This window comes from Aulonocara sp. 'chitande type north' Nkhata Bay, linkage group LG7, assembly GCF_057382095.1.
Source record: "Aulonocara sp. 'chitande type north' Nkhata Bay isolate Kocher_YH1m ecotype deep benthic linkage group LG7, A_spYH_male_GT1.1, whole genome shotgun sequence".
Taxonomy (NCBI): Eukaryota; Metazoa; Chordata; class Actinopteri; order Cichliformes; family Cichlidae; genus Aulonocara; species Aulonocara sp. 'chitande type north' Nkhata Bay.
Window position 1 is genome coordinate 36,630,995 of NC_141350.1, and position 15,095 is coordinate 36,646,089.

At 38.8% G+C, this 15,095-nt stretch overlaps 2 protein-coding genes across 2 annotated transcripts in view; one reads left to right on the forward strand and one right to left on the reverse strand.

The window, feature by feature from the left end:
* The first annotated feature begins 1,700 nt into the window (after window positions 1-1,700).
* The window catches only part of vsig8a (V-set and immunoglobulin domain containing 8a), an 88,678-nt gene continuing 75,283 nt past the window's right edge, over window positions 1,701-15,095 (forward strand). The window contains exon 1 of the mRNA XM_086300253.1: window positions 1,701-2,245. Coding sequence (XP_086156379.1) covers window positions 2,089-2,245 — 157 coding nt within the window. The 5' untranslated portion in view covers window positions 1,701-2,088. The remainder of the gene's footprint in view (window positions 2,246-15,095) is intronic.
* LOC147325648 (putative flavin-containing monoamine oxidase A) overlaps window positions 4,644-15,095 on the reverse strand; it is a 57,440-nt gene continuing 46,988 nt past the window's right edge. The window contains exons 11-12 of the mRNA XM_086300240.1: window positions 14,444-14,544; window positions 4,644-6,162 (exon numbers count right to left, since the gene is read on the reverse strand). Of these exons, the coding sequence (XP_086156366.1) occupies window positions 5,817-6,162; window positions 14,444-14,544 (447 nt within the window). The 3' untranslated portion in view covers window positions 4,644-5,816. The remainder of the gene's footprint in view (window positions 6,163-14,443; window positions 14,545-15,095) is intronic.

Sequence of the window (15,095 nt, forward strand, 5' to 3'; positions counted from 1 at the left end):
TGAGATGTATCTCCTGAGGGAAAGATATTAAGCATAAATGCAGCCAAAGATCGAATCCTATGAATGAGAGAGAGCATAATTGTGGAGCTGCTCCTACTTCCTATTTTATGAGTTAGGCTAAAAGAATTTCATGTATTTGAGATGAAAAAATGGACTGAGTGGATACTATGAAGAGACAGCCTCGGTCAGTCTTTGACACACCAGACTAAAGAGTATTAGAAATAAGAACCAAGACAAAAACACACTACTGTGCAAACCTTTGAGCTACCACACCAATCATTTCTTCATATTTCGCTGACACATGAGCAAACGTACATGGAAATAAAGCATATGTCAAAACAGAGCTTGTGCAACTCTAAAAACATTGAAAGCCCATGTTCTATATGCCTTCCTTTATTCGTCTCTGTTAGAGAAGAGCATTGTTAGAATTTTTCTAAATAGTCTTCAAGAACAAATACTCTGAGTTTCTTAAAAGACAACGTTCTTCTCTCACTGTTGTCTGCTCTTGGTTCTGTTCAGTGTCAAGATGAACAAAGATTGCTTCAAGAATGTTAAGGCGTGAGCTCTGCGGAGCCCAATTCATAGTTTTCCATTATGTTTTTTTTTTTTTTTCATGGATAGCGTAATGCCTTTTTGCTTTTTTGAATGACAAATGAAATGGGCTGGAAATGCTCTTTTTTCTCTCAGCAAAACGTGCTTTTCTTCTTCTTTTTTTTTTTTTTTGCTTTAACTAGTTTAAAATGCTTGTTAAAAAAAAGCCAAATGACTATAACAAATAAATATCCCCTCAAAAACTGTAACTATCTACTTTACCATTTAATTTGGCATTCTGTCTTTTTCTTTAGGGTTGTAGGGACCCTATCTCACACACTTAGATAAGTGGTAATCTGTTTTTCACAAGCCACACATGAATGCAAATGAATATGTTGCTGTTATATGTTTTTGCCTCACATTATTTTCACACATTTCTCAAAGCAGCTTGAGACCACTCCCTACTGAATCACCCACCAACATATATAATAAAGTAAAGAATATTATTTATAGGTACCCTTACATCATGTCAATATGGTCCAAAATCTCGATTTTCAACACATTACTTAATCTAATCTGAGAAGAATTAACAAAAGGGCTCCAACTTGGTTCTAGCAAAGTGTCCAATACCTAACAAAGTGGTAAGTGCCTATATTAATTTAACTTGCTATCACCTTACTAACGATAGTTTTAAAGTATCAAGTTGTGGTGAAACCTACATTTTACATCGTTTTGAAACATTTCTCATCATTTGTAAATTATTACAAAATCTCTCTTGTAGCTGAAAAGGTGCTAATTGGTATTGAACTTGATGTACCTTCTTAAGTTGTTGTTTATATTTGCAAAACAGAAGGAAACTGAAACTGAAACAGTACGACGATGACTGCTTTGTGATTTCTCTGAGTGAACAACTACAGTACGGTATCCATCCATTTTTAATTTTTTTTTACTTCTGTATATATTTATATGAGAATTAAATTAAATTGTATTGAATAAAAGGAGAAAGTAATACATCTTCATGCGTGGGACTTACATGTACCTAAGGATAGAACGTTGGATTTGTTAATGGGATTTCCCCAACAGGTGAAAATTAATGTGACAGGAAGTGAGTGGATGGGGCGCTTTAGTTTTCAAGCCGGCTGACTGAGACGACGGACTTGTAAAATTGTTTTCCTGTGACACAAAGTCTGTGCCAAATACAAAGGCATTCTCTGTAGCACATGAAGGAGGAGCTGGGACCCAGGCTGGAGCAAAAAAGGGAAAGAAAACCAACCATTTGTAATCGCGACATCTGTCAGTTCAAGCTAAAAGCTAAACAATGTTTTCTTTAGCGACAGGTGTTCCTTCACTCTCTCGTGCTGCTTTACGTCGAGCTCTGTCAACTCTCCGATGATGATGGCCTCAGTTATAATCAAGTCATTTTGAAGATTATGCCCTTGTTAAAGACAGGGGTGGGATCTGTAGATTTCATTATGAGGACAGATGGTAGCAAACGCTGTTCACCCTAATGCAGCATTCAAAGATCTCTTTCCTCGACTTCCACATAAGAAATAAGTTATGATTCAGTCTCACAGTGAACATGGTTTAATTCACAGAAGGCCAAGTTACTGCAGCTGGCCTTCGAGAGAACTTACCGCAAGTGCACTAATGAGTGGAGAGATGCTATCTTCACACGGCTTAACTGAGACTTTGTCCGCCTTCAGCTATTTCAAGGGTGAGTGAAGCTTATTTTTACCCGTTGGCATTATTGTGCTTCTGTTCTTCTGCGGCTTAATTTGTATATGGCTCACAAACACGGCGCTTTCTTGTTTAGTCCATGCTGTCACTGTCCGTGGTGCTAAATGCGCAGGCAGTGAGTGTTTTTATTTCTGTGCTTTGTCAGTATCTAATTTCCTCGTGTATTCATGAATGACAATTCATTCCGAATCCCCCTGAATGCTTGGCAGCACGGTCACTTCTTTTGGTCTAGTTGCCTGGGTTGCTGTCTATACACCCAGTTGCTATTGCAGTCTTTTTATGACTCCTAGTACAAATCTGCCTGTATATGCGACAGAAACTTTAGGTTGCTGGTTGTGTTTCAGCTGTGACTGGTTTAAGTGAAACTCGGAACAACTGTCTCGGTTGATCTTTTGCAAGCTAGCAAAGACAAATAGCAAGGGATGGCACCAGACTGCCTCTCGGTGATCAGTGGGTGTTAGGAGATACTCATCAGGGGAGAAAGTGGGACTGATAAAAATCCTGTCAATCAAATATGTGCAATCAAGTGATAACGATTAAACAACTCTGTCTTGTAAGATTCTATTGCATGATTTATGTAAACAGTTATGTATAAAATAAATAGTAAAGTAAACCGATGTGATGACAATGTTTTGAAGGCTGCTTACCAGATTTCACACATCAGTTATAGTGCTACCACATGTCAGAGAAAAAGAAAAGTATATATCCAGGTAGCTCCAGATGGAAGTTGCTGAAGAATTCAAGTTGAAGAAATGAGCACTCCTGCTAGGGCTCTTTTACCAGTCTCCATTTTTATTTATTTATTTTCTCAAGGCTCGTGAATTGATGATCCTTTGGCTGCTTTTAACATAAATGTATCTCTGACCAAATTGAGTTGGATTGTGAGCACCAGAGTTTGATGCACAAGCTGCATATATTTTGATCCTTTCTTTTTTTGAACCCTTCACCATGAGTCATTGTCAGACTCTGAGGATTGAAATGTGCAATTGGCACAGCATATTTCTTATTGCTGGTTTAAGGCGGAACATAAATATCAATGTCAAAGTCAGATGTGCTATATGCCCATCATTTTCCTCCAGACTTTTTCTCTCTTCAAAGAAAAAACAAAAACAAAGTTGGATGTTGGTATTGGGTACAAATTGGCGCTAGAAAATCATCTTGTATACATTACATTCTAAAGCGAACTGGCCTCTCACTTTGAAGTGAGTAAATTACAGCTGCTAAAGGAGCTGCATAAATGACTCATCAAGTTTTAAAAGGGCCTCAAAAATCATGATGTTTGTTGAATACGGAAAGTCTTCTCTGACAAATGGCAGTAGAGGCCACGAGGAAGTCCTTGCAAGCATTAACTCAGTGGCTCTTAATAGGATATTTGCATAACAACAATAGAAAAGACAGGATAAACATAGTTGCCGGCATTGTATCAACTAATTGCTCACGTGATGAATGCATCCTTTCTTCCAGTTTTGAATGATTGCATTAATGTTACACTTCTGTTCACAAGCCACTGCGTGTCTAAATAAATAATAATGACATCTATTTAAACTAGCTGAGTTCTGGTTTAGTCCTGTGAAAAGCGTTGTTTATGGCTACACACCCTGATTACACTGCACTGGAAAGTATGAATTTTTAAAGTTGGTGCTATTGCCCAAAGGCAAACACCATGGCAAGTGATTTGACAGGTGTTTAGAGGCTACAGTAATTACAGGAACATTACTTAGAGACTTTGCTAGAAATGTTATTTTGTTGTTTTTTTCTTTGATATTGGATAAAAAAAAACACTCCACAGTGCAAAATCTCAAGAGATAGTAAAAAATGCTGAAATTTGTTTTGGGTTTTTAGTTGATGTACCACAATATCGTGGCTTCAGTCTTCAGTCATTTTTTAAAAATACAAAGCATTTATACTTCTAATGAACTATGGCATTATTATCAGTGATGACTAGGTTTTTGCATCCATGCTTCTACACTTGTTAAACTTTAACATGGACACTGTATGCTGATGCTTGTTTTAAAAATCTGAGCCATTTTTGAGGCTCATGTTTCACTTATGTTGCACATATTCATTCAACACAATAGTTTGGCCAACTATTTTCTACTTAGTACTCATGATATCCCAATGGGAATGGGGATGGGAATGCATTTATCATTAAAATCAAGACCTGGATTTCAACTAATGATTTAAAAAATAGCAACCGACGAGGCAAGCTGCCATTCTCCCAGATGGTACATTACTGCATGTGTGCCTTGAGCTGGCAATGGCATATATCATAATAAGGTACCTCTGAGAGCAATGAGGAGTTCTAAAATAGTACAATCCACTATACGTATTACAGACGACTCATAGAAAAATGTACATAAGCATCTTTTTGCATTTTATACTGAATTTATTCAGAACTTACTTACACGAGAACCATTGCACTGATTTCAGCTCATTTGACTCTCAACAAAAAATGGGTCAGTAATCAAATGCTACAAATAATCAAACATGTTCAGAAATGTTAGGACACTGGCCTTGATTCAGCCTGGGCTGGCTTAAGTGAAACCAGGGAGAACAAGCAGTTGATTCAGTGCAAGCTAGTGATAACAAAGACAAATGGAAAGCCATGGCGCCAAAGGAGTCACAGACTACCGTACAGTGATTAGTGGGCATTTGAGATTCTCTCTAGAGGAGACATTGGAAGTGACAAAAATCCTTTCAATCGACTGTGCAATCAAGTGATAGCGATTAAATCACCTTCTCTTGGATATGTCCATTGTGTGACTGGTTCATCCATCTTACGCTCGTTCATCTTTTGATGGTTTTGTGAGTCAAAAAACATGCTTGTGGAATAGCTTCAAACCTTTCATCCAGATGTTATGGCTTTGTGTGAGACCTCAAAAGGCATACACTGTAAAGGCTTGATTTTCTCATGACAAACTGGTTTTAACTGCAGTGCAGACCTTTTTTCCCCTCCTATTTATATAAATAGTTTCTTTTGAGTTTTCTTAGCTATTTTTCCCAAAGGCTCTACCACATATATCTGTATTCACCAGTCACTTCATTAGTTACATCTTGCAAGCAAAAGTAGAGTACATGTAAAGGTCCTGCATTCTGGTCCTAATGTCATAAGCACAACCTTATGACTTTAGGGGGGGCATTTGGTTGTTGTTGTTTTTGTAGTCACTGCTAGTGAAAATAATTTAGATTCCAGCAAAACCTGTAGCTTTTTACCCGTCAGCCATAAAAGGCTGATGGGGTTTTGCTGTCACCTTGCCCGGCTGGCAGGCGGGCACTGTGGAAGCTTGTTAATGCAATAACTCGAGAAGGAGACCATTCAAATTGATACCCCAGGTGCAACTACTAAAAACCTTGAATGGAGTTCCAATTTCAGTGGTCTGACCTCAAGATCAGAGGTCTGAGGTCAAGTTTTTTGAAAATCTTGTGAAAACTTTTTGAAATTGATATCATTGGTTGCTGCCAATATATCCTTCATCTTGTTTTAAATTTATTTATTTTATTTATTGCTTTTGTTTAAATGTACTCTTGGTTTACAGGGTTTTTTGTTATCACAGCAGAAGGTTGTGCTTGATTGGTGAAAAGGCATTTGTGAAGTACTCTTTGATCTTTAATACTGTATTTTGATGCTGAGCCAGCAGAAGAACGGCTCCTATTGTCAGTGTTGCTATAACCACAGATTTGCTTGTAGGCAGGTACATGAGTTTGGATGATGGTCTTTGCTTAGAAGCACTCTTGACATTTTGAATGCGCTGCAATTCTTCCTGCTCCTCTGTGGTCAGAGTCATGTGGGACACTTCAGCCAGCACCTCCAGAGCAGCTCTCTGACCAGCTTGCACCGCTCCGTCCATGTATCCACACCACTGGGTGGCTGTCTCTGTTCCTGCCCAATGTATCCTGTAAATCAAGAAATTTAGTGATTCATATACGAATACACACAAAGTTCAGTGTTCCCTTGCCCTTGTACGTCTTATTTTGCACTAGATTCTGAAGCTGCAGGTTTCATCACTCTCCAACCAAAATTCACTGAACCAGCAGCAAAAGAAGATCCAAACTAAGCTTCACATTTCGCTTCCCATAAACATCGTCATGAATTCCCTCCTACTTTTGCTGTTTTGCTTCCCCCACAATAAAATCACACTTTGTAGGGCTCTCTTTCCCTCTCTGTGTACTTTAAGAACAGTTTCCCATCTTAAAATCTCCATTTTCTGCATTATTCGCTTGCTTTTTACCCACTAGTCTACCGTTGGTGTACAGCGCTGTCAGCCGCTGTTTTCTTTTTTTTTTTTTTTCTTTTTTTTTTTTTTTTAATGACTTCTGACAAGGAAGCCTCACTTCTGCTGTTCAATACCGAAGAAATGTAAACTTTTTAAAATTATGACAAACTGCAAAATGCTTAGCTGTGTCTCTAATAAAACCTCCGTAACTTTGCTCTGCTTCACTTCAGCAGCATCAGGTAATGTTCATATGCTGATTGATGGTCTTCTTCTGTTTTTGTTCTACTACAGAATATTTTTAAGGCTATCTACTATAAAAAGCCAGGCCAGGAAAATCTCCGTCATGTTTTTCTGTGTTTTATCCTCAGTTACTTTGACACAAAGGCACCTGCTGTGATTCTTACACCTCTGATGCAGTCTCACAAGTGTCAGTACTGATAAATATAATATTTCTGACTGTCTGAGGCAAAATTTCCCCAATTTGAATCGAATCGAAATCGTGGATCGAATCGAATCGGGACCTTGTGAATCGGAATCGAACTGATTCTAGAAATCAGTGACGATACCCAAACCTACAGTGCATGCATTACTGTCCCTTATCATCAGCTACATTATGCAAAGAGGCCACTATCCACCCTCTGCTGTTGATACAGGTTAGCTATTTTTTTCAAAGATCCAATCAAATAGCTATAGAAGCGAGAGGTAGGATAGTATTGAAGAACTGTCTGGAAGGTCTGGAAAACCAAACATGAGCTCCTAAACAAGCATAATAACACGTAACGTTTCCTGACCTGACCCTGTAATTGAGATTCTGCAGAAACTAAACATGCAATGCAGATTGGGATGGGTGTCATGGCTTGGTGCTTTTGGATGATAGTCTATCTGTGCTTAGCCGAGTCAATTGTTTCTATTTTTTCGAGAGGTAATTTTTGTCATTTTTTTGTGCACTGAACTGAATTGTGCACCTCCTTGAGAATTTATTTCAGTAAATAATTACCTCTAAAGGGTGCTTACTGCATTGGCTGATTCAAATTAGCAGTTGGAGTTGGGCCATTTTATACACACTGTTGTTTTTCACCAGAAGAGGTAGTGACAAAATGACTATTAGGGCATCTACAGTCATTTCTGTCTGCTTGGTTCTTAATTGCAACAACAATTTTTAGTCGTAATTACGATCAACAACTGCACACTGATCATTTGATACCAGTTAGGATCAGAAATATATGGGGCAATCAAACTTTCAGAATTTTGCCTCTGCATATCTTTACAGTAGATTTTAGCTCATAGAATCAAAATGTGACTGAAGTGCAGGCTTTCAGAGGGGTTTAACAAAAGCATTGCATTAGTTGTTTGGGAATTACAGCTATATAATGTCTACTACTTTTTCAGAGGTACAAAAGTAATTGGACAATGACTGTTTCGAATAACTGGGTGAAAATCCAGTAAAGTCAAAGACTGTCTAGAACCCATCGGGATCACCAATGTCCGTCCTTGTTATTCCCTGTCAGGCCTTTACTGTAGCTGTCTTTGGTTTCTGCTTGTTTGTGGGCATCTCTGACTTCAGTTTTGAATTTGATATGTGGAAAACATGCTGTGTCAGATTGAGATCAGGTTTTTGACTTGGTTGTTGGTTGTACTATGCTTTGGGTCATTATCTGAGCACAGCGGAGAGTAGCTGTCAACACATCAAATTTCATCCTTCTACTTCTATCAGCAGTTAAAACGTCAATAAATACTAGTGCCAGTGGCTGCCTTCCTGTTCTTGACTGTAACCAGTTTGTACCTTGTTGCAAACTCTCTGTGTTTATATTTATGAAGGTCTCTCTTGGTAATACAGGTTGACAAAGTCAAGCAAGAGTTCTCAATGTGGCTAAATTTTGTAAAGGCATTTTTACTAACCAAGGAAATTATTCTGCATTTTAGTCATCGTCGGTGAGCAAACAAAAGTAAGTTCAACACTAATTAATTATTCTTGAAATAACAAAGGACCAGGCCTTGTCGTGCTGTGAAATTCCTTTTCAGTCAATTGTATATTTTTTTTAAGTGCTTTAACATGTTGGACTATTTACAAAACTGGCTCTAATTATGCAATATTTGTATTAAACTCCTTAAATTAAAAGTAAAAAAAGCTTGCACTTGAATCACGCCCTGATTGAGTTAAAATCCACTGTGGAGTTGTACAGAGGCAAAACTATAAAAACTGTGTCATTGTCCAAATATTTATGGACATATCTGTAAATTATCCACCTGTTTGCGGATATATAGGTAGCAACTGGACATATCCCTTAACCTCATTGCTTCCCTGTGTCTGTTGACTATGTATTTTTTGCCAGCAGTCTCTTTGATGTTTGCGTTTGCACACCTTACGCAGATGATGGTTAATTTGATTTTTTTTTTAACACAACGCTCAGTCTTACTGGAATCTAACACCAATAAAATGTAGGATCATTTTTGCTTTCACTGGACAAATCCCCTTTTGAGGATGGCATGTTTTAGAGATTTGTAGCTTTTTATTCACAGCTTTCTACACTATAGGTACTTCAACATACTATTAGATATGATGAGGGTTTTTTATGTGGATGATTTTTTTTCTTTGGGATATAATATGTTTTTGTACCACGTTTTGGTGACCTGATGGAGTCACTCACAGCCTCTCCAGGTTAAAGAGAGACAATCTTCCGGGTGGTTCAAGTGCCCTACAGCAAGTAAGAGTGCCAGTCCATTATGTAGTAACTGTTGTCCTATTGTTTTATATTATCTATGAAAAAAAAAAAACTATTTACCTCCTCAGTGGGAGTGAATCTGAATGACCTGCGGTCAGAGGTGGGTTATCTAAGGTTTCATATGGCAACCATGCATTTAATTTGGTACATATGATTGGTTCTTTTGTTCTCATACAATTTTTTTTTTTTTCTTTGTTTGTGGCTACCCACAAAAAGGGAAAAACCATATGCCACAATAAGACGTATAAACCAATCACGTTGGTTAAAAATGATGCCAGTCTAACTCAGTTTTGATACTTAGAAGCTATTGCTTACACCACCACAATGATTGTGTGCAGTTACATGTTTTAGGCCATCAATTGCATTTTAATACTGAATTAAATTAAATAAATAAATTTATCGAGTTATGTATGTATTAACTTACTAAGGGGCATGCAGTTTTTTCCCTTGGATAATGAAACAGAAAACTTGCATTTACCTGAGTTACCTTTATCTAATATTAAAATCTGTTTGATCTAAAGCTTGTAAATGTGACAAATATGCAAAAAAAATAAAAATAAAATAGGAATAATGATACAGGAGCATGGTGGTTACCTCCTTGCATGTGATAACTGTGTTAGAGGAAATCAAGCCAGTTGAAGTTATGAGTTTAATGTGTGTGAATAATGGGTGTGCTGATTTAACACCCCCCCCCCCCCCCCCCCCCCCCCCGGCTTTTTAAAATTTGTTCATTTGCACTGGGTTCCACATTATTGGCCTTTGCACACACTTTATGAACCGCTGATCTAGACTACTTTAATTATGTTTGTCCAGTTCAACATAACCTCATCTAACTGGTTTTAAGGTTCTTCTGAAACTACAGCAGCCACCAATTTTCACTGATCAATGCAACTGAGAAGGGCTTCACCTCAGCTGACCTACTGGCAAATATGCTTGATGAATTTCTGTTGTCTGAACAATAGTGTTTGATGTCTTTGCAACAAACAGTCTTTACTCTCTATTCACACTATGGCTATTTGTGGATTTCATGGGCTATGTCGATGAAATCCACAAATAGATGTGAACACTGAATTGAACAACTAAAATACCATTCAGCAAAGGTGCTAAAAGAATAGAGCGTAATCAGGAGTAAACAGAGGGTCAATGTGTGGCAAAGCTGCAGTGTGAATGTACACTGAACAAAAATATAAACGCAACACCTTTGTTACTGCTCCCATTCCCCATGGGATGGACGTAGAGACCTAAAATTCATTCCAGATACACAATATAACCATCCCTCCCAAACAGTGGTCACAAATCAGTCCAAATGTGTGGTAGTGGGCACATCTGCTATATTGAGATAATCCATCCCACCTCACAGGTGTGCCACATCAGGATGCTGATCTGACATCATGAGTAGTGCACAGGTGTACCTCAGACTGCCCACAACAAAAGGCCACCCTGGAATGTGCAGTTTTGTCTCACAGCAAAATGCCACAGATGCCACAAGCAATGAGGGAGCGTGCAACTGGCATGCTGACAGCAGGAATGTCAACCAGATCTGTCGCCCGTGCATTGAATGTTCATTTCTCAACCATAAGCCGTCTCCACAGGCGTTTCAGAGAATATGGCAGCACATCCAACCGGCCTCACAACCGCAGACCTCGTGTAACCACACCAGCCCAGGACCTCCACATCCAGCAGGTTCACCTCCAAGATCGTCTGAGACCAGCCACCCAGACAGCTGCTGGAACAATTGGTTTGCACAACCAAACAATTTCTGCAAAAACTGTCAGAAACCGTCTCAGGGACGCTCAACTGCATGCCCGTCGTCCTCATCGGGGTCTTGACCTGACTCCAGCTCGTCGCCGTAACAGACTTGTGTGGGCAAATGCTCACATTCGATGGCGTCTGGCACGTTGGAGAGGTGTGCGCTTCACAGATGAATCATGGTTCACATTGTTCAGGGCAGATGGCAGCTGAGAATGTCCCAGTTCTTGCATGGCCAGCATACTCACCGGACATGTCACCCATTGAGCATGTTCGGGATGTGCTTGACCGGCGTATACGACAGCGTGTACCAGTTCCCACGAATATCCAACAACCTCGCACAGCCATTGAAGTGGAGTGGACCAACATTCCACAGGCCACAATTGACAATCTGATAGACTCCATGCGACGATGTGTTGCACTGCATGAGGCAAATGGTGGTCACACCAGATACTGACCGGTTCTGGGTCCCCAGACCCCCAATAGCGCAAAAAACTGCACATTCCAGGGTGGCCTTTTGTTGTGGGCAGTCTGAGGTACACCTGTGCACTACTCATGATGTCAGATCAGCATCCTGATGTGGCACACCTGTGAGGTGGGATGGATTATCTCAATATGGCAGATGTGCCCACTACCACACATTTGGACTGATTTGTGACCACTGTTTGGGAGGGATGGTTATATTGTGTATCTGGAATGAATTTTAGGTCTCTACGTCCATCCCATGGGGAATGGGAGCAGTAACAAAGGTGTTGCGTTTATATTTTTGTTGAGTGTAATAAGGATTTTGACTGTTTAGTCCAGCCCAATAGGCAACTTCAACAACAGCAGAATTTCTAAGACTTTAAGACCCAAGTCTGAGATGTCAGAGAGCTTGGTAATGAGCTGGTAATGCTGAGTCTGTCTCTCACAACACGCAACTGCCTAAGCTTAGAGGTAAAGTTTAGCTTTCCAGAATGTATGTTTGGAAGTACCAGACATCACCTCAACTATAGGATAATTGACTGCAGCATATGATTACACACTTGCTTGAGGGGTACTCTGTAATGGATTTATGCAGCAGTGATTCATATCATTGAGATATAGGATACATGATAATGAAAAAGGAAAGCAATATATCCAGTAAGAATAAAAAAAAAAAAAAAAAATCAAACATGCAGAAGTGGTGGAGAGGGAAATCAATCAACTCGGCCATTACAGTGGCATGCATAGCAGGTGGCAGTAAACAGTATAATGAGCCGCAGCATTATGATGAAAAGAACGAGAGCTTGTCAAATTAAAACGTCTGCATTTTGGCCCTGATTGAACTTGATTGGTGTCTTGTTTAAATGGGTGATTAAATGATAAGAAGTAAGTGAAACCGTTCAGCTGACAGCCGTCATAACTGTAGCGCTCTTTCAAAATAAAGGAAATGTTTTGTGAGCTTAAATGTGTGTGGGATGTAAAAGTAGTGGTATAAAAGTCAGTCATATAACACAGGTGCGGCTGGATATGCACAAGTATAACATTTATACAGTCTCTAAAACTGGGAATGATGAAGTCAACTAGGATTTTAAAATTGATACCAACTAAAGCAACTAATCGTCTCAGACAAGTTTGAACCCCGGGTGACCTTGGCCTCAATGTCATGGTCAAAGTTGAAGTTTTCTAAAAATCTTGTGACCACAATAAATCGAGAACAAGGTGACGTGGGTTTTTAAATTCATCCCATACATGCAGTCGCCTGTGTGAGTTCGAAACCTTTGATCTTGAGATCAACTTTTCTGAAAACACTCCTGAGGCTGAGGGGTAGAACTGGTGGCCAGTATCTTTTTTTTTTTCTCAGCCATTTAAAGTGGGGGTGTCTTGCATGTTTTCAGCACTCCTACTGTGCAGTGTTTCCTAGTCATATATCAGTGTTCCTTGATTATGGCAAAATCAAGATTCAGAAATTCAGAAGGATAAGTTTTGCTTAAAGAAAGTAGTTGTTTTCAAAGAAAATGTAATTTATTGTAAACCATGTAAATACATAAAGAATCAGTAATGAAGTGGTTCCCCTGAAGGTTTGCTTGTGGAAAATCTGTCATGACTTAATTTTCCTTTGCATTATTTTAGCTTGAGCTAACCACCTGTAAACAGTAAGAAAGTTCAGGCCTTAACTACTGGAACAGGGACTCATACTGGTATTTCAGAATGAGGCTGCTGCTGTTAAGACAGACTTAGATGGGACTCACAGACTAATCATGAACTGACTGAATAGATGCAGACTTTAACATAGATCCGATGGAGAGTGATAGCTCTGTAAGTTGTTAGAATTCAGTGATACAATGATGCAAGCCCCGGGAATTATATTAAACATATAATCAAATTAGTGTAAACCAAGCAAGCTACTTTTAGTTGCTCCTTTTTCACAAAGGGGCACAACAGTGCTTGTTTTGGATTTGACATATTATCCCAGATGTTTCCTCCCTTGGTAAAAAACAGAGATCTTTTGTTTAAACTACGTATTTATATTTATACTAAAGAATTAATCTTTCTTTAAACAAAATGCTAACTTGGTGTAAAACCTACTGAGGTCAGTTTATTCATATGTCTTGGTTTTTCCTCACACCTCACATACCCTGTTCTCTGCTCTCAAACATCCTCCATGCTGTCTATTCAAGCGTATTATTAACCTAGAATAATTAGTCAGTGTGTGAAGTGTAAAAATCACATTGTCAGTATAAAGATACAGACCATGTCAAATCCCATAATGGGACACTAGCTAAATTTTTTGCACTGGTAAATACATTACCTTGGAAGCACCAGCAGCATTTTTGTCCACCAGTCTTGGGTTTGTCTTCATTACATGTGCTAGATTTGTGTCAAGGTTACAGTATGCCCTTGAGAATCAATTTCCTATATGGGGTAGGGATGTGGCTGAGAGCTACCATCACCTTTCTGCTGTTTCAGTCACGTTATGTAATGAGCTTCCTCTGCTCCCCACGGACTTGATGTCATTATGGAAATGCATTACCTGGATCCCCCTCCCCATCTCTCTTGCTCTCTCTCGTTTTTCAGCTTTGTGCATCTCTGAAGAGGCCATTAGAAATGGATTATAGGGCATTTTCCCATGAGAACACCCCTCCTGATGACCTCTTGCCATTTCTTTAGAACTGGACTACTATGTATCATTAAAGATGTAATCACTCCCACGACTCATGTCAATGATCTGTACGCACTGGGTGCTAGTGAGTAATACCTAGTTGGCAGGGAGAATAGACCTATTTTTTGTTGTATAAAAATAGTATAAACATTCAGCAAATATTCTCAGTATCTCTCATCCTGTCACCTTCTGTACTATGTTAACATTTACAACTGTGAATTCTATAACTCCACACGTTTAGCCATTGAAAACATTAATATTAATCTTGTGTGGATACAAATACAGATGGACGATGAGTTATTTTAATGTAAGGGAGAATAAGTATTGTAATTCACTGGTATATATGCCATTAGTAAGGTGTTTACCTGCCAAAAGGCTTCCTCAGGCTAGGGTGGTAATATGTTAGCAAACCTGGTGCCATGACATTAACTGGACAGCCACCACTGTAGTCCTCCTTGGCCCAATCCTGTAGGAGAAAATGGATTTAATTATATTTTTCAGTATTGTTTCACATCACATGACTTGATTTCATAGTAGTCATAATATTTTTGACAATTTATGAGGACATAACCATGGACCATGGAAAACACCATGGACTACTCCTTGACATTCCTGTATAGTATGCTAAATAAGCTGTTATTAGTTTAATGTTTGCAGGCTGCCTAAATCCGTAAAACTCGTATTACAATCATTCAATATTAAACATTTTAGTGTGAAAACTTAAATATATAATGATTCTCAGGCGGGGACCAAAAAGACATAATAACAGTTTTGATTATACAGAATTTGACTCTTTTTAAGCCCCAGTGAGGCCTAAAGTACAAAATGTAGCATCTAATTTTCCTTTGGAAAATGTTAACTATATTGAATTATTTGTTGAGGAAAATGTGTAATACTAATTAATACCAGTGATGGGAATAACGGCATTACAAGTAACGGCGTTACTTTTTTCAGTAACGAGTAATCTAACTAATTACTATTCCTATCGTTACAACGCCGTTACCGTTACTAACAAGA